The sequence below is a fragment of the Cololabis saira genome, chromosome 9 (genome assembly GCF_033807715.1).
Source record: "Cololabis saira isolate AMF1-May2022 chromosome 9, fColSai1.1, whole genome shotgun sequence".
Lineage (NCBI taxonomy): Eukaryota > Metazoa > Chordata > Actinopteri > Beloniformes > Belonidae > Cololabis > Cololabis saira.
In genome coordinates, this window is record NC_084595.1 from 19740985 (window position 1) to 19761270 (window position 20286).

Here is a 20286-nt window from a genome sequence, read left to right on the forward strand (position 1 = left end):
ACTCAAATTATTAAAAGTGTAATGAAAAGGAAGAAAATAGTGGACTACCTCCTTGACATTCAAAGCTGTTTCTAGTTCAGAATCAGAATCAGGATTATTGGCCAAGTCAGGTCAAACAAGACAGGGAATTTGACTCCGGTTATTTCGCTCACTGTACAGTAAATAGACAAATGACAGCTCTTATTAAAAGGAACCCTGGCTAATAAGACATGTAGTCCCTAATTAGCCACAATTGTTCTCTTATACTAAAATATGTTGTTAGAAACACATAAAATAATCTAATTGCTTTAAAAATCTACAATGTTTATCACATATTTTGACCTGCGGGAGGCGCCATGTTTTACCTGCGCAATGCATTCTGGGGGCGATGACGTAGAGCGGTGGCTCTGGGAAGATAAGCCGCGTTAGTTTTACTGGGACAGGTATCTAAAACATAGATGAGCAGCTCTCTCCCGGCCGTGGAGGCTGACGAGGGAGCCCATAAGACGTCTTGGTTCAGGCACACTGGATCAAAGTTCTGTGATGCACGGGAGATCTGCAAAAATGATCAATGTCGTATATACAATTTTTTTTTTAAGTGAAAGGTGCAGGAATGAGGTAGACATGGTTATTGAAAGGTGCATTGTTACAGCATATGATTGTGGTTATTATTATTATTATTATTATTATTGCACAGTGATTGATTACTCTGAGACTCTATGAGTGATGAGAGTTCATCAGAGCAACAGTTTGGGGGAAGAAACTGTCTCTGAGTCTGGAGGTTTTCGCTTACAGAGCTCTGTAGCGCCGTCCAGAGGGGAGGAGTTCAAACAGACTGTGTCCTGGTGTGAGGGGTCTGCAGAGATGTTACCTGCTCGTTTCCTGGTCCTGGACAGGTACAGGTCCTGGATAGATGGGAGGTTAGTCCCAATTATCCTCTCTGTAGACCTAATTGTCCATTGCAGTCTGTGCCTGTCTAGTTTGGTGGCTGATCCAAACCAGACAGTGATCAAACAACGACAGCCAAAAACAAGTGATGAAAACCTGAGTTCAGCAATAATGGACAGTGACTCCTCTCGTAAAAAACTAAAATTAAACCTCACCTAAACTACTGAAAAGGAAGAAAATAGTGAACTACCTCCTGACATTCAAAGCTGTTTCTAGGTATTTGCAGACTATGTTCATCCATCTCACCTGCAGTCACACGGTCGCCCTAAGATCAAAGGTCAGCCTTGTAGTTTGCAGGTACAGCTCAGGGAGAAATATAAAGACCTATCTTCATATGTGGCCACCACAGATTGCATAAGAAGATCTGAAGGAAGCTATTGTTGTTGTGTCCCTAAACATTTGCAGTTTCTTTTCTGACCATTAGAGGCTGGCTCCATAACATTAGGGTTAGCAGGGGTAGGGTTAGAAGGAGTGGCACCCGGTGTTGTCCTCTGCTGGTGAAGCCTATCCGCCTCAAGGTTCGTGTTGTGCGTTCAGAGATGCTCTTCTGCAAACCTCGGTGGTAACAAGGTATTTGAGTTACTGTTGGCGTTCTATCAGCTCGACCAGTCTGGGCATTCTCCTCTGACCTCTGGCATCAACAAGGCATTTGCGCCCACAGAACTGCCGCTCACTGGATATTTTCTCTTTTTCTGACCTTCTATGTAAACCCTAGAGATCTTTGTGCATGAAAATCCCAGTAAGATCAGCAGTTTCTGAAATACTCTGTCTGGCACCAACAACCATGCCACGTTCAAAGTCACTTAAATCACCTTTCTTCCCCATTCTGACGCTCGGTTGAACTGCAGCAGGTCGTCTTGACAATTTCTACATGCCTAAATGCATTGAGTTGCTGCCATGTGATTGGCTGCTTAGAAATTTAACGAGCAGTTGGACAGGTCTACCTAATAAAGTGGCCGGTGAGTGTACACTTATATCTTCCGTACACATGTAAGGACTTATAGATACTTTTAGACATCAGTGGAGCTCTAATACACAACTCAGCAGGACTGCACACTTGGGTAAAACATCAAGTCAAAAGAATCGCCACTAAATCCACAGATAAATCAAACTTTTAATTGGTCATCTGCCAAATACATCAAACTAAAGATTGATGCTCAATCAGTAACGACACTGCAAACACAGTCTTCTTGGAAAAGAATGTTTATAAAAACAAAAGAAAGTAGTCAGTGTCACAGATAAGGCTTAACAACAGAATACATTAAGTACGATACTTGTCAAAATGATCCATAACAAGTATAACAACGCATCAGGACAATGAAAACATCTGGAAAGTTAATATTCTGTCAGCATGGTTGCGTAACACTGAAACAGGAACCGTTTCTGTTTGAAGTCTTTTTTTATTTTGCCAAAATCAAATCAGTTTTATTGCCTCTGTCCACGTGAATTCATCGTCTGAAGTTCAGCGAATCAAGAGCGGGCTGGATACGATTTGCTCACATTTAAGCTTTGCATTTAACACAGTTTTAATACACAGTCAAAATGTGCAAAGCAGCACGGTTTCATTACACATCGTGTCAGCTGATCCTTTTCTAATAAACCTAAAACTAACAAAGATAAAACGAAAAGACTGAATTTTTTTGTGATTTTAATGGCTTGGGTTGTAAAGCATAAAATAAATATTTTATGGCTTAAAAAAATAATAAATAATCCCATAAATCAGACATGGTAAGCAGCAGTAATACTGTACCACATGGTACGTTTCGATGGCTTGCTTTCAACAACCAGGAGTTACAGAAATGAATATGACAGTCAGCATTTACCAGTTCAAGTATCTATCACTAATAAATAATAACTAAAGCTCTAATCTACACTCACGTTGTCGCTAAGGAATAATATGTAGCATGTACTGATGGATAGCTGAGGCTTGGCTGAATTTTGAAGAATCTGTGCGGCCCATCTGAACGCCGGTGACCCTCCAGACTCATTTACGGACTCACGGTTTCCCACGGTACCTAAGCTCAAAAACGTTCACAAGAAAATAAAAACAAACACCAGCAACCGTTTCCTGAACCTTCCAGTAACTAAATATCACAAACCGCCTTTCACTGGTTCCTCCCAGATTTAAGTCGCGATCCGAGACCAAAGTTATGTGGACGAACAACCAAAAACAACCCGAATCAAAGCAGTTTTGAGTTGGAACAGATTATCTGTCAGTGCTCTTTATAGCTGTCACTAATAGCTCTTTATTTTTCAGCTCATGCTCAATAAAAACTAATTTCTTAACACTGTGTATGTTTATGTGATATTTCTGCCCGTAAGATTTGGGAACATAAATAAAAAGACAGCTTTGATCAAACAATGAAGAACAGAAATGCTGAAGTCCACATACTTTTGGCCACGCAACGTGAAGCTGGGAACGTTTTTCATCACAATTTAAGAAACAAAATGCAAAATAAGAAATGCTGTTCACCTGTTACAGAAGGCAAAATACGCACGTTTGATTGATTCAGCTTACAGTATTCAGTTAAAATGCCTGCCAGACCATAAAATTAATGATAATCCTAAAGGGGAAAGGAATCTAAAGGATGGGTGGAGACCAAAGATTTGCACTTTAAATTCAAGAATACAAGTTATTAAAAGGCTAGAACTATTCATCTCTATCTGAATGAAGGGCACAGATGGTAAACTACAGAGAAATGCTGCCAGGATGGATGAAGCATCTGAAATCAAACATTGGACGCTTCACAGGTCCGACGTGGGATTCATTAAGAGCTACCGACTGCATGCCGGGGATGTAGACGAGTCCGTACGGAGAAACGGGAGGCGTGCACTTCCATACGTGGCTGCGGAGCCCTTTGCCACTCAAAGCTCTGGTCATATTTGGTCTTTAGTCATTTTCACACGTTCTCCTTTCTGTACAAAAATATAAAATCAACCAATGGATGATTAAGTCCAGCTGGAAGTCAGTGTAGGTCCTTAGAGATGTTCCTTGGTATGGAATGGAGAGATGGAGGACTTTGGAGATGGTCGTACCGCAGCTCCCTGGTTGTGCTTTCACGACGTCGATGACAGAGATCAGAGATATTCTGCGTGTACTGAATCTCGGGGGGGGTGACGGACACAGAGAGGCGGAACGCTCGAGAACGGGATGGAAATAAATGCTTGAGAGATGCTGTGGCTGAATATCAACTTGTCTTCACCGACCTCAGATCTACTGCACGTCAGAGCTGCACGTGCGCAGCGACTCGACTGTCTTCACCAGTGCGTACCCGCCGCACGGCGAAATTCCCCTCAAACTCCATGCAGGTCAGGAGAGACGTGGTTGAACCGTCCTCCACCAAGGTCCCTCTTCCAACAGTTCATTCCAGCGGGAGGTGTCCGGTCCGGTGGTACTCCAGTGGTCAGAGCTGGCGCCGGTGCCGGCTCTGACCGCTGGAGTACCACCGGACTCCTCTGTTGGTGTATCACTGGACAGGAGGAGTCCGGGTCTTCTCCAGCGGTCAGAACCGGCGCTGGCGGGAGAAGTCTGGTGCTACGCCAGCTGTATTTGTCCCGAGTACATGGTGAGGAGAAGCATGATGGAGAAGCCCGTCAGGAGCCCAGCATTCTGGATGGCGAAGGTGATGAGGAACCTGCTGCCGCCGGCGTCCTCCTCCTCTCGGCTGACTTCATTCATCTCTGGAAACTGAAGCGCAGAAACAGAAACAGAGTGAGACTATTACACCTCTTCGGGGAGCGCTGCAGCTCTTTTCCTCAAGTAACATCCTCATAAAGCAGCAATGCTTTCAAATAAATACGTTTCAATTATTTTACCACCTTTTGCCTTCAAAACACCTTTCCTTTCTGGAGACTAAGAAGATTGCTGTAGACCGCAGTTTTATAGAAGCATGCCACCCTCTCCCACAAAGAAACAACAACCAACCTCCGGCCATCATTCTCAGGTTCACTAACAGGAAACACAAGATTGAGCTCCTAAAGCAATGGAGACTATTAAGAGGAACAAATGTGTATCTAAATGAGCATCTGACGAAAATAAATGCAGACATTGCTAAGAAAGCTCGATTCCTTCGTAAACAGGGGAAAATTCAGTCAACATGGACTTCCAACTGTAAGACGTTCATTAAACTTAATGGTTCCCCAGAGGAGGCGAAGGTTAAAATTATCAGAGAGTTGAAAGAGCTAGATGTGTATGAATGACTCAAGTCTAATCTGGATGTGTCTTTTTTTCTTTTTTACGGATCTATGGTTTTTCATCATAATCATGTGACAAATTGCACATCATGTTATGTCATCCACTTGCCTAGCTCCTGTTGGGGTGACTATCCCCCCTGATATCAGTACATTAGCCTTTAACCCATTTGAATTAAATACTGAAAATTGCAATATATATGATGAATTTTTCAACCCTGATTTAAATCTTCAAAAGTCCAACAATATAAAACTATCCTGTGAATATTTCTCTGATGATCATTTTAATGATTTGTCTGATACTCTCTTCCATGATGATTATTCAGTGCTGCATACTTTTTCAACTATGCACTTAAATGTTCGTAGTATCCCAAAAAATTATGATCACCTAAAATTATATTTATCAACCTTGACACATTCCTTTTCAGTGATGGCATTCTCAGAAACCTGGTTAAATGATGATATTACAGACCTTTACCCCCTATCTCAGTACAATGCTATCCATTCTTGCAGACAGAACAGAGTGGGAGGAGGCGTCTCTTTATATGTGTCCAATAATTTCGATTTTACCCCTAGAAATGAACTGAGTGTCCACTTTGAAGGTACCCTAGTGGAATCTGTGTTTATCGAAATCCCATCTTGCCGTCCCTTTAATGGGAAGACTATTATAATTGGCTGTATATACAGACCACCTGATGCTGACCCCACCACATTTAGTGAGGCACTTTTTTCCACTTTGGAAAATGTAAGCAATGAACATAAAATGTGTGTACTTCTGGGTGATTTCAACATTGATCTCTTCAAGAGTGAATTGCCATCTACAGCTGATTTCCTAAACGCACTATATTCTACTTATTTTTTCCCTTTAATTCTTAAGCCTTCTCGAATCACCAGATCTTCAGCTTCACTCATTGACAACATTTTATTCAATTCCTTGGATTTTGAAATCACCTCTGGTTTATTAATTTCAGATATTTCAGACCATTTCCCGATATTTCAGATAATACATACCAATGGAAATTATAAATGCAATAAGTCTGATCATGTGCAAACTAAATATCGCAAATTTAACAAACGTAATATGGAGTCCTTTAAATCCTCTATCAGTGTTGTTTCCTGGGATGAGGTTCTCAGGTTGCAAGATGTTAATGAAGCTTATCAGTTATTTCTAGTTACTCTCAATTCAATTCTGGAGACTAACTTTCCTCTGGTCACTTTCAAAACCAAGATCAACTCACCCAAAGGGAAACCTTGGATGACAGACGAGTTAAAAAAGTGTTCTCGTAAGAAAAATAAACTATATAGGAAAGCTATTAGTAAACCTACTTCTGAAAATGTTGAAACTTACAAAAAATATAAAAACAAATTTACTCAATCATTAAGGAAGATAAAAAAATCATATTACGCTAATAAGTTTACTCAAGCTTTTAATAACATTAAGTCAACCTGGAATCTCATCAACCAGTTGCTTAATCGGAAAAAAACTCAAGCTGTTGTACCTACTGAGATGTTGGGAAAGGATGGGCCCCTCTGTGACTCGAGAGATATAGCTGAGGGTTTCAATGAGTTTTTCATCAACGTCAGCTCTTCCTTGGCCTCGACTATAAAGGACTCTGATATTAATCCTTGTAGTTTTATCAAAGGGACATTTTCATCTCTTTTTGTGTTTGAGCCTCCCAGTACTGAAGAAGTTTATGAAATTACCAAGAATTTAAAAAACACAGCTCAAGGTCACGATGGTATTAGAAGTAGTCTTATCAAAGAATCTATAGATTACATCATTCATCCTCTAACCCACATCTTTTCCCTATCTCTTCAGTTTGGTATTGTCCCTCAAGAACTTAAAATCGCAAAAGTCATTCCTATATTCAAATCTGGTAGCACAAAGGAGTTTGGCAACTATCGGCCAATATCCATACTTCCTTGTCTCTCAAAGATTTTGGAAAAATTGGTTTATGTAAGAATCTCCAAGCACCTAGCTGTTAACAACATCCTCTATAAACATCAATATGGCTTCCGTAAAAAATATTCTACCGAGCATGCATTGCTACAATTTGTCAATAACATTTCTTCAGCTCTGGACGGGAAAAAAAATTCCCTTGGTGTTTTTCTTGATTTAAGCAAAGCATTTGATACAGTCAACCATAGAATTCTTATTTCAAAGCTTGATAGGTATGGAATCCAGAATGTTGCCCTCAAATGGCTGATTAATTACCTAGACAATAGACAACAGTTTGTTTTCTCTAATGGTATATCATCTACCAAATCAAAAATTATTTTTGGGGTTCCACAAGGATCAATCTTGGGTCCTTTATTATTTTTAATTTACATTAATGACATGCCTATGTCTTGCAATAATCTTTTTCCTTTATTATTTGCTGATGACACTTGTTTAACAGCTGTTCATGATGACTTCAAGTCCCTTATTGCATTGGTAAATAATGAATTACAAACTGTTTCTAACTGGTTCCAGATTAATAAATTAACTCTCAATATAAAAAAATGTAACTTCATGATCTTCTGCAACAAAAACAAACCTCATACAAAAGAAGAAACCAAAATATTAATTAACGGAACTGAAATCCAACAGGTACCTCACACCACATTTTTGGGTGTTGTTCTGGATGAAGGCCTTAACTGGAAAAACCATATTGATCAAGTATGCAAAAGATCTATGAAGATGCTTGGTATACTGAGGAAAGTCTGTCCCCTGATCCATCACTCCGCTCACTTAACTTTGTATTATAGTTTTCTGTTTCCATATATGAATTACTGTAATATTGTCTGGTCTGCAACTTATCCATCCTCCCTTAACAAACTACTGATAATCCAGAAGAGATTCCTGAGATCAATCTCTAGATCCAATAGACATAATCCATCCGCACCTCTGTTCAAAAAATACTCTATATTACCCATTCATAAACTCAATGTTTTTCACTCATGTTTATTTGTGCACAAGTTTATCAACAATAAGCAAGATCTTCCGGACACCTTTCATAATTTCTTTAGTTTTTCATCTGACTTGCATTCATACTCAACTAGACACAGTGTCAATCTACATTTACCCTTCTGTCGAACATCTTTTCATCAGTTTAATATTTCATTTAGAAGTTCTAAACTCTGGAACAATTTAGATATGTCTCTGAGGTCCACATTGTCATTTATATCCTTCAAAAAATTGCTGAAAAAACATCTCATGTCCTAATTTTTCAATGTATTCTCTATTATGTATCCTTGTTTTCTTTTCATGTTTATAATGAGAGTTTTCCTATGTTTGTACATTTAATTTTCTGTTTACAGTAGATGACGGGGGTGGAACTCTGTACAAGCCCTCTGGGCTTCGTTCCCTCCTTGCACTATTTAAAAAAAAAATTGTGCTAAATAAATAAATACAAAATACAAAAAAAACAGCATCAACTGACCTGTCAGTAAGTCCCGCCCCCCTTCGTTACTGTTGCTAAGTGGGACAATCAATAACTTTGTCCCAAGATGTTTTAGACTCAGTTTTGGACACTTAAGGGCCAACTTAAGACACACAACTGGGACTTAAAGGGGACCTATTATGAAAAACACGTTTTTTCTTGTTTTAACATATATAAAGTGGTCTCCCCTCACCCTGCCAACTCAGAAAAGATGATACCCCATGAAAATCTGCAAGGTCTGCTCCCCCCCACCTTACAGAGTCCCCCAGTGTCATGTGGTTTCTGTGAGCCGTTTGGATTTGTGCATTTTCTTTACGTCACCAAAATGCAAACCACGCCCTCGGTCTCCTCCGCTGCTGAAACCACGCCCACTACCAGCTCAGCCGGCCGGGGCGTCCGCCATTGTTTACAAGTGGTGGCTGTTTGAACAGCGAGGGAGAGTAGAAAGGTTTTGCATCGACATTTACCCTCATAAAAGGATCAGTTCCCACAGCACGGACCCGGCAACTGCACACGAGTCAGCGGTAAGTTCCGTTTTTTTATGTCATTTATATTTGTCTATGAGTATGATCTTTGCATGGGCTAAGTATTTAGCTCAGCTCCGGAGCCCCGGAGCTGCTCACGGACCGGACCGTCGAGGAGCTCCGAGTTCGGAGGTCCGAACCAGGTTAGGAACATTTTTCAAGTGCTATTGTTCAGTTTATTGTGTTTTCGACCCGGTACTGACCCGGCGCCGACAGGTATTTGAGAATTACCTGTACTCATTACTCATTTCGCTTCATGTGCTTTCAGACTACTGTCAGAGTTAAGGAGGCTCACGACTGTCTCCTGGCCTTTTCCAATGATTCATAACCACTGACCATATCTGCCAGAGCGATGTAGAGGAACATCCCCCCCGCCAGAGCAAAGATCCAGTTGGGGGAGAAGCTGTTGCCCGCCAGGATGCCGAATCCCATGCCCAGGTAGCAACAGCAGGCGGACAGGAAGTTGAAGAACAGCGCCTGCTGTATGCTCATGCCGGCGTTGAGCAGAATCACAAAATCTCCTGGAAGACACAAAATCAGGAGCGTCAGCGCCAGAACCGGTGATGTCTCTGCAAGTTTCTGCAGATTAGGCTGAATGGCGGGTGAAGGGCGGCCGACTCACCCAGCTCGTGAGGGAACTCCTCACACAGGATGGCCACGGAGGTGCTGACGCCCTGGAAGACGGAGGCGGTGAAGGAGGCGCCGATAGCCAGGCCGTCGATGAAGTTATGCAGACCGTCACTCAGCGTGATCATCCAGGCCAGCGTGCCGATGTTGGAGTAGGTGGTGCCCTTGAGCCAGTAGCAGCCGCCGCCGTGCCTGCCGGAACCCCCGCCTGAGTCCTGGGAGTCCTGAAAGATGAAGACATCAACATCTATCTTCCTTCCCAGGTGTTAGAACCTTCTGCAGCTTCTTGGTGGGATGAATAAGCTGCCAGCAGCAGGCGTTACCTGCGGCGTCTGCTCCGGGCTGAGCATCAGCTCTCCCTCCCCAGCGTCCACTTTGGCCCGAGGCAGAGTGCCAGCTTCTCCGTTCTGCTGCAGCTTCTCCTTCTCCCCCTCTTCCACGTCCGTGTCCGGTGTGGAGTATTGATCGGCAGCGGAGTAATGGCTGTGGCCTTGGCCCTGAGATGGAGGGAAACCAGAACTGTGACCCATACGACGAGAAAACTGACATAGAAACAGCTGATTTATTTATTTTTTTATTTAACCTTTATTTCACCAAGAAACAAAAACTCATTGAGATTAAAAATCTCTTTTACAAGAGGGTCCTGGCCAAGAGGCAGCAACACAGTAACATGACATATGACACGACACATAACAAAACAAAACACTGTTGACATTACTCATAGCATTTGCAGGCAGAATTGGACATCTCAAGATCTGTCAGGAGGGATTTAAAAGCATTAAGTGAGACCAGTTCGCTGAGATTCAAGGTGTTTTGCAGCTGGTTCCAGGAGGAAGGCGCAGCATACCTGAAGGCCTTCTTTCCCAGCTCGGTATGCACTCTAGGGACAGAGAGTAGCAGACGCTCCTGAGAGCGTAGATGGTAGCCTCCTGATTCTTAACGGTCAATGTATGACTGTAAATATATTGGAATCAGACCAAGTATAGCCTTATAGACGAAAATGTACCAGTGGTTGAGCCTGCGAGTGGACAAGGCCGACCAACACACCCGGGCATACAATGTACAATGGTGAGTGAGAGCTCTCATATTCGTAATAAATCTCAATGCACCATGATAAACAGTGTCAAGCGAGTGGAGGCATTGAGACGATGCATGCATATACGGAATGTCACCGTAATCCAGCACAGACATAAAAGTGGCTGCAACCAAACTCTTCCTAGCATCAAAAGAAAAACATGCCTTATTTCTGAAGAAAACCCTCAGTTTCAACTTAAGTTTTCTAACAAGTTGATGAAGCTGATGAATGTTCCTGTCTGCTTTTTTTATCTCAATGATGAAAAATCAAACAAAGAAAAAGAAAAACTGGTCCGATCGGAACCATGCAGGACCTCAGTCTAGCCAGACTGGTTGCTTTTTTACTTCTCAGTGCATTTTTCTTGAGATGGTTTGGACTTGGAGAGGAGGAATGGTGAGCAGGTGGTGCAGATGGAGCCGCCAGGAATAAAGAAAAGCGGTGAGGACCAAAGAGGAGATTTATGGATGAGGTGAAAAAGGTGATGCAGCTGGTTGGTGAGACAGAGGGAGGAGGAGGAGGACTGAGATGAATGACCCACTGCAGACCCGTGAAGGGAGAAGAACCAGCTTTATTCATCAACCACGTAGAGACGTACGAGGAATCTGCCAGCAGTTGTCGTCTCTCTAGTTCAGTGTCTCCCAACCTGGGGTCCGGGCCCCCCCTGGGGGGGCGCCAGAGATCACTGTCTGCTTTGAGGATATGCAGTTGTAAAAATGATATTTGCGAATGAGTCATTCATAAGACATTGTTAGGAATAATTTATGAATGTCCTGAATATCTTTTGTGTTTTTATACACTGGTGACAAATACAGGAAATGATTTCATTCCTTATTATTATATCATTACTCAACATTTAATCTACTCCGACAGGTTGTTAAAGGAAAAATGTAAAAAAAATGTTGGTCTCATATTAAGAGACATTTTTCAGAAATATTTTTATGTCCTCCAAGGAAAAAAGGTTGGGAACCACTGCTCTAGTTAACCACATGTAATATGTTTCTTTACTGGATATTTATCACATTTGGTTAACGAGAGAGACATCTCTGGTTTCTACGTGGTGAATACAGCTGATTCTGGTCCATTGAAGAGACCCCAAAAGGGAAAAGTCGAAAGAAATAAGACCAGGATGCGCCTCCTCAAAGGTCAAAGAGCGAAACAGCATCAGCAGGTCGAGGGTCAGATGCTCAGTAGGATGCTTGCTAGGGTGATCACTAGGGTAATCACTAGGGTAATCACTAGGGTAATCACTAGGGTAATCACTAGGGTAATCACTAGGGTGATCACTAGGGTAATCACTAGGGTGTTCACTAGGGTGATCACTAGGGTGATCACTAGGGTGATCACTAGGGTGATCACTAGGATGCTTGCTAGGGTGATCACTAGGGTGATCACTAAGGTGATCACTAGGGTGATCACTAGGGTGATCACTAGGGTGATCACTAGGGTGATCACTAGGGTGATCACTAAGGTGATCACTAGGGTGATCACTAGGGTGATCACTAGGGTGTTCACTAGGGTGATCACTAGGGTGATCACTAGGGTGATCACTAGGATGCTTGCTAGGGTGATCACTAGGGTGATCACTAAGGTGATCACTAGGGTGATCACTAGGGTGATCACTAGGGTGATCACTAGGGTGATCACTAGGGTGATCACTAAGGTGATCACTAGGGTGATCACTAGGGTGATCACTAGGGTGTTCACTAGGGTGATCACTAGGGTGATCACTAGGATGCTTGCTAGGGTGATCACTAGGGTGATCACTAGGGTGATCACTAGGGGGATCACTAGGGTGATAACTAGGGTGATCACTAGGGTGATCACTAGGATGCTCATCTGGCTGCTCACTAGGATGCTCACTAGGGTGATCACTAGGGTGATCACTAGGGTGATCACTAGGGTGATAACTAGGATGATAACTAGGATGCTCACTAGGGTGATCACTAGGGTGATCACTAGGGTGATCACTAGGGTGATCACTAGGGTGATAACTAGGATGATAACTAGGATGCTCACTAGGGTGATCACTAGGGTGATCACTAGGGTGATCACTAGGATGATCACTAGGGTGATCACTAGGGTGATCACTAGGATGATCACTAGGGTGATCACTAGGATGCTCACTAGGGTGATAACTAGGATGATAACTAGGGTGATAACTAGGGTGATCACTAGGGTGATCACTAGGGTGATAACTAGGATGATAACTAGGGTGATAACTAGGGTGATCACTAGGATGATAACTAGGGTGATAACTAGGGTGATCACTAGGGTGATCACTAGGATGCTCACTAGGGTGATCACTAGGGTGATCACTAGGATGCTCACTAGGGTGATCACTAGGGTGATCACTAGGGTGATTATCACTAGGGTGATCACTAGGATGCTCATCAGGCTGTGAGGAACTTCAGGTCTCTACTCTGAGTCACCACCAGGTGGAGCAACTGTGCCAGAATCTCCAGCCTGCATTTGCATCTGCTGCATTTCCTGAATGAAACCACTACATTTATGCATTACTGCATCCAGTTTTTGTTTTTCTCCTTGGGACTAAAACAGTAAAACAGTGCTGTAATTAGCAAAGCGGCGAGGTCTTAAACAGAGCCCTGGAAAACAGCGATGAAGCGATGAATCGTCCTTCAAATCCAAACATTTCTAGAAAACAATCAAGAGTTTTCAGCTGACTCGTGTGAAGCATGAAACTAATCAACCGTAGGCCACGTCACTACGGGACGTAGAGCAGGAAACTCTGAGCAAGAATCTCCATCAGCTCCTACTGAAGTCTGCCGACGGCCGTGGGCTAAACGACGCCCAACACCCTAATAAAACAAAACAAATCCAAAGCAAACAAGGCGTGGAGTATAATTATCTGAGCAGCATATGAGCAGAATATGTCGTTTAACGTTTGCATGTTTTTTTGTTTATGTCAGTGAAAAACCAGAACCTCAACTAACTGGTCGAACCAGTCGCGACGTACAGATAAAACCTGCTCAGAGAATTTCATTTAACCTCACCAGTAAAAAGAAATGTTACAACATTGACCTCTAATTCAGCCTATGGCGTAACATCTCTGAAGCAGGATGAGGATGCAGCTCTGCGTCGCCTTTGTTCAGACCAGGAACAACACAACTCCCGCATGAGAGGTGGCGATAAAATGAACCAGAAGTGATTCAGGACGCAGATTAAAATGTCAGTCAAGTTCAAACCAACTGAATTCAGGAGGAGAAAGAGAAGGAGGAGTAACTTATTACAAATGACCACAGCATCTCAGATCAACCTCGTCCAGAGTGAATCGGGTCTCTGCTGGTGTTTCCTTAACCCCTAAAAACCTAAATATCTCAAAGAAAAACACCTATAATCACAAACCCAAACTGCTTCTCCTCACAGCTGCTGAAGGCGGCGTTGGCAGACGCACGAGTACCGTCAGATCGCAAAACAAGTGCGGCGGTGTGTCTGTGAACTCACCGCAGGCTTCTGCTTGAGGAGGACCTTCAGGATCTTCTCAGTGAAGAAGAAGAGGTAGAAGCCGCCGAACACCACCGCGGACTTGGACACGTAGAAGTCCACCAGCGGGTCAAAACCGAAGGCCTACCCCGAACAAGGAACAAGATGTTAGTTTGTGATGGTGTTAAATAAGAAGTGTTGTTTCTGTGTTGCTAGGAAACATGACGGGTGGTGAAACGACGGGAGGAACAGAGACTTTATTACAAGCTGTTTTTTTATTCTTGTTTTACAAATACAAGAACAATAACTAAGGGAACTTAAAAGGCGTATTTTTGTACGAGTATTTCGCCCCAGCGTCTCTGCAGACGGACGCCGGCGGGAAGGACGCGGGTCTGGGGCTCCGCAGAGGTTTTGAATGCAGGGAGTTTCACAACCGCGCAGCCAATTATGACGGGTGTGCACGCTGAGATCCGTGACAGTTTTGTGGGTTGGCTGCCGTCTGGGGAGCAGGCCTGGATTCCTTCACGAGGGTGTTGACGTCGAAGCTGAGATCACAACTCGATCATCTTGTTTAAATGTGGAGTAGAATAATGGATGGAAGGATAAATGTACACTCAGACCTAATCTGTGCTTTTGTTTTCTACTCGCATTTCTGAAAACATTTACAGCCTCACAGTTACAGACCTTTTTATTTGTAAAAGATCGGTTATGTTGATAGATTCAGAAACGTTTATTGGGATCTACGGGACAACTGGAGCTGAAGCTCGGCTCTGGCGGCGCTTCTGTTCAGTGTTTAGTTTAATCGCAGGTGTTCAGGTCCGTATTCATCTCCCGAACCAGCTCCAGCTCCTCCGCAGACGAGCAGGCACTTATTTATTTTAGTCATTTTTCTCCATTATCATCGGGGTTTAAATGCCGTGCAGCTGAAAGGTTTGCATAAACTCCGGCTTAACTAGCTTTCGTGTGTTTCTGATTCGGGTTTGATCCCTTTTATTTTCTTTCTATTTCAGGATGTAATATATACATATAATATATACAACTGAAAATGTTTAATCTTGAATCATCTTTTCTTTTTAAAAACCGGTATTCTGAGCCGCCGTCGGGGCACTGCAGCGACAGGCACGACAAAATCAACACTACCTCTGGGATGAGTTGGAAGAGGGCGTTGGAGTAGAGCGTGCCGATGGCCAGGGCTATGAAGTAGAGCAGCAGTCGCTTGTAAAAGGTTTTCTTCATGAAGGGCACCACGCTCGCCCCGATCAGCGAACAGAGCGAGATCAGTGTCACACACAGGATCCCATAACCCCACACTGATCACCGGAGAGGACAGAGGAGGCACAGAGAGAGAGGAGAACACGTCGTTAGTCCAGGGATCCACTCATTAGACTGATTAGCGGGGTAACAATGTGAACACCAACCGATCAGCTCCCTGGAAAAGGAAGGAAGAAGTGATCAAATCAACCTGAGAAGAAACGAAAGACGCCTCCAGAGGAAAGAGGCTCATTGTTCTTCACGTCATTCAAGAGAACTGAAACCACCTTCATCCCAAGGTAATAATTTGCTGTTTTTAAAACCCAGTCATTATTTTTGATCAGTAAGGAAGTCAATTGGAGGGTGTAATTACACACACACACACACACACATTGTCCCGGTCCGCTCAGGTTTCTGCACTGATGAGTCGGCCTGCAGGTAAACACCAGTTACATAACCGCAGACACAAAGTGCAGCAAAGCGGCGGGAGGACGGATGCTGATGAGAGGTCACCGGTTCGCCCCCGGGGCGCTGGACGTTTCCAGGCCCGTCGTACAGAAACCGCAACCCAAAAGCAGAAAAACGAGCATCCCGTTGAGTTGTTTTAGATGCCGCGGCGGAGAGGGAAGCAGAAGTTGTCGTCCTATAAACGCGCGGCTGAGTGCGATCTCAGCGCCAGGGAAGGCGAACACGACGGCCAAATCCACATTCCTCGTGCAAAACCACGGAGATTTCCACAATAAGAGTCCAAAATAAACACAAAGGAAGGAAGAGGAAGGAGCTCTGAGCACTGGACTGGCCAACGAGGACGAGTTTCTTTGTGTTTGGTGCTTTTCTAACCGCCAACTTTCGGTTTCAGCGTGGAAGAATGTAGATATATATTTATGCAATGCTGGGTGGCAAACCTCGGGCAAGAGCTGCAGGATGGCAGTGGAGGACAGCGTGCCGACGGCGAGGGCGATGAAAAAGGAGAGCACGTGTTTCACGCAGCGCGTCCTCATCAGCGGCACGATGAAGACCCCGGTGAGGGAGCAGGCACTGATCAGCGTCACGCTCAGGAGGGAAAAACCCCACACTGGAGTTGGGATACAGAGCAAGGCCAGTGGTTAAAGCGAGCGCCGCGTCCTCCAGCACCGAGACTGATACCACAACAACTGAAAAGGGACGTCTGATGTCAGCGCTTCACATACTGATGCATTTCAGCAGCCTTGAAGGGAAAAACATGAAACTACACATTTTTATACAAAAAGACATCTTGACTCAGCGGCTTCCAGCCTCGGGGTCGGGACTCTGCATACGGGTCCACAGATAAACCTAGTGACTCAGGAACTGAACCTGCGGAGAAAAAGTGGTTAAAGCAAGCGGCCCATGCACTGAGGCTACAGTCCTCCTGCAGCGGTTGCAGGTTCGAGTCCCGGCCTGCGGCCCTTCGCTGCATGTCTCTCTACCCCCCTCCTTTCTACAACTTGAATAAAAGCCACTAGAGCCACAAAATCTTGAAGAAAAGCTCCTTGGAGCTGCTTTAACTGTGAAACTACCGTAACTTGGCTCACACACAGAAGGTGCAGCGGAAGCTGCTGAATAAGATAAACGGGGTGAGAAGTTGTTGCCGGACAGCGCAGCAGCTGTGAGGACAGTGAGAAGAAAACGTTAGGGTGTGGAAACGTGACTGTGGTCACATGCAGCGGCCTGTGCTCGAATCCCGGCAAACATCTGCGTGAGTGGCGTTGTTTCCGTCCAGAGTTCCCGGCACCTGAAGATCGGCGGCGGCAGCTTCGAACATGAAAAAAGCAACAACAACAACAACAACAACAACAAGAAAAAAAACCCCCAATGTTTTCACTAAAGGGAGGAGTGGACAGACGGCAAACAGAAAGAGATTAAAGACAAATCTCCCAAAGCCCTGGAGTTCAAAACTGACTGAAATCACCGCATGACTGGCATCTTTAAAACAGGCTTCAGTGAAAACACGGTCAGATATAAAAGAAGGGGCTCGGAGAGAACCTGCTGGCATCTATGATTATTTCTATGATGCAACTGGTGCGTGTCGAGTTTGATCGAGTGTTGACGTTTACACGATCCGGGAACGTCGGCGTGAGTTTCCATTGAATCAGCGTCTCTGCAGGTTTCCACGGAGTCAGAGACAAACAGCTCTGCAGCCAAAGTAAGCTGGCTGCTCAGAGGGAGGGAAAGCAAACGTGTGAGCGGAGAGAGACGGCCTCCTCTTCCTCCGTCAGAGATGAGACAGGCCCGGTTCAGAGTAAAGTAAACATAACGATGCATCACCTCTGTCTAGATGTGATGAAGGGCCTGCAACTTTTAACAACCTGCACTCCATCGAGGACGAGTTATGAGCGCTTTGATTTCCCTTTCAGCCCTCCATCTGAGATAACTCCACATGGGTTTGGAGCGGTTCTGTGGCTCTGAAGTCCGACGCGCAGTCAGCAGTCTAGGTCAAGTTACAGCAGATAAACGGAAAAGGAAACACGAGCTGCTTTACCTGGAATAGCTCAACGCTACACGGCGGGTCGGCTGCCTAAAGCAGAATTCGTGGCACAAAAAAAAAATAAAGGTTTGGAAGTTTTTATCCGATTTGAGAAACTGTGACTTGTCTAACTGAACACGATGACTTTGGCTTTTATTTCCTTTTTTTATCCCTTCCTGGAGGCGACACAGCGCTGCTCTGATGTCAGAAGGTGTTTGAGGGCCGACTGCAGATGTTTGAATGATGAACGGCCCAACATGGAGTGAAACCGAGCACCTTTAACCTTATCAGGTCGACGCTCACCTTCAGCGTCCGAGGGCCTGGGGGAGGTCTCGCCCTTCGGCTCCTCAACCTTCTGCGCCTTGCAGGTCCCGGCGTCCAGCTGCTGCAGCATGGTGGGGCACAGCTGCTGCAGGCCCGGCCCGTCCAGCCGCGACTGCTCGCCCATGCTGTAGAGGGCCAGCGTGTCCGCCGGCAGGCACTGGGAACAGAAACAGGCCGGTAAGTCCCGCCGGACGCCACGTGGTGCACATAAGCATAAAGGACTATTAGAAGTTAAGGAAAATGGTTCATGGCGCACATTAAAGATGTTGGTGCTGGAGTGGGAACCGAGCAACGAGAGATCAGTCATCGCTTTCATAAGTACAATCAGACACGTCGCCACTCACGAGAAACCAGAACCAAAGCCTGTATCTTTATCACTAATGACATTTATGCATCTCAGTTTATCAGCGCGTTTGAATCACGTTAGTAGAAGTGTTCTTTAATAAAGATCAGCGTTTGGAAACGCCAGTAACCGTGGCGACGAGGTAACGCGAGGTAATCGATCTCCAGGCCGGAGGGGAGGGGACCTTCCAGGACTGACACCAGCACTCGACTGGCTCTGGTACCAGCACAGAACCCGGTTCCAGCTGGTTGGTGGGTGTACTGTAGACTAGAGGGGATTGGGGACCCAATGCAGATCTGGTGGGAGCGGGCGGTTTGAACTTTGCTGCGGGCGGCTAAAAAAAACACTGCGGGATCGGGATGTAGCCTAACAACAAGATGGAAATCAATGACGTGGAAAAAAACTCAAACAGGGTCTTTACAAAACAAAGACAAAGCAAGGCAAGTCAGATATTTGGAGAAACTTGGTTTAGTGTCTGTGGCACATCTTGGAAGAGAGACACACGGGATTGGGACGCAGTCGATCAGCAGCATTCTCTTCCTCCACAGCAATATAAAAGTGATTCATTTGTTAAATTAATTCATTCCATTCGTTAACTTTGTTTATTTTATGTTATTTATTAGTGTTATTTGAGCCACTCACAGCCTACTTTGATTGCTAAAACCTCAATCACATAATTGATGCGTGTGCGAAAGGAGAAATAGCTTGTGTGATGATGACAATGATGGATTTGCATCTAACTTTCGGTCAGGTGGCCTATGAACTGTCAATTATCCATCAAGCTCCACAACGATCATGTTAACATTAAATCAGATTGATTTGTCTCTGACATTTCTCCTGCTGGACGGAAGAAGACACAAAATCAATGCATCTCTATTATTTTGCGGACGCGGGCGGGAGTGTAACACACACACACACACACACACACACACACACACACACACACACACACACACACACACACACACACACACACACACACACACACACACACACACACACACACACACACACACACACACACACACACACACACACACACACACACACACACACACCAAATCCTAAAATGTCACATTTAAAACACCTGAATGCCTTTATTTCTTGAATGTAACATGATGAAGAGTCTCTGCACACATGCGAGTCAGCGTGCTGATAATCCCGGCTCGTGCCCAGCTGAGGGGGGAGGAGCCCCAGCTGACGGGCAGCGGCTGCGGTTCCGCGTCTGCTCCCAGTTACCCATCGACACAAACACAGGAAGTGCGTCTTTCTCCTGAATTATGAGCGGTAACTAAGAGCGGTGTGCTGACACGTTGCCAAACAAAACCTCCGCGTGACTTTCACCCCCCGTTCCCAGGAGCCGCCTGGCACCGCAGCTCCAGGGTGGCGAAAATCCACCCGCGACCACATCAGCAGATGTGGGAATCAACCGGACATGACACTAAGTACGGGAAACACGCAAACTATTCCTGCTATCTGGCAGCGGAGCCTTTTCCACACCCCAGACCGAACCTAAGCTGGATTTAGTGTTTCAGGGCACCGTGGAGGCTCCGAGGCTCCACCGGAGGAACGAAAACATCTCACAAGCTGCTCTCCAGAAATCTCTTTTTGCTTTACAGCCTGACAAAATGATGCAATTTTGACTCGTTTAAGAATAAATGAAGGCTTATATGAAA

At 44.6% G+C, this 20286-nt stretch overlaps 1 protein-coding gene across 2 annotated transcripts in view; it reads right to left on the minus strand.

Annotated features, from left to right (window-relative positions):
• Positions 1–2324: 2324 nt before the first annotated feature.
• Positions 2325–20286, minus strand: part of slc39a14 (solute carrier family 39 member 14) — a 28963-nt gene continuing 11001 nt past the window's right edge. The window contains exons 3-9 of one of the 2 annotated variants that reach the window (XM_061730699.1): positions 18247–18424; positions 15348–15517; positions 14229–14351; positions 10015–10188; positions 9687–9915; positions 9401–9585; positions 2325–4615 (exon numbers count right to left, since the gene is read on the minus strand). In XM_061730699.1, coding sequence (XP_061586683.1) covers positions 4463–4615; positions 9401–9585; positions 9687–9915; positions 10015–10188; positions 14229–14351; positions 15348–15517; positions 18247–18424 — 1212 coding nt within the window. In that variant the 3' untranslated portion in view covers positions 2325–4462. Of the gene's footprint in view, positions 4616–9400; positions 9586–9686; positions 9916–10014; positions 10189–14228; positions 14352–15347; positions 15518–16363; positions 16534–18246; positions 18425–20286 lie in introns of both variants that reach the window. The other variant, XM_061730700.1, reaches the window with a different exon arrangement.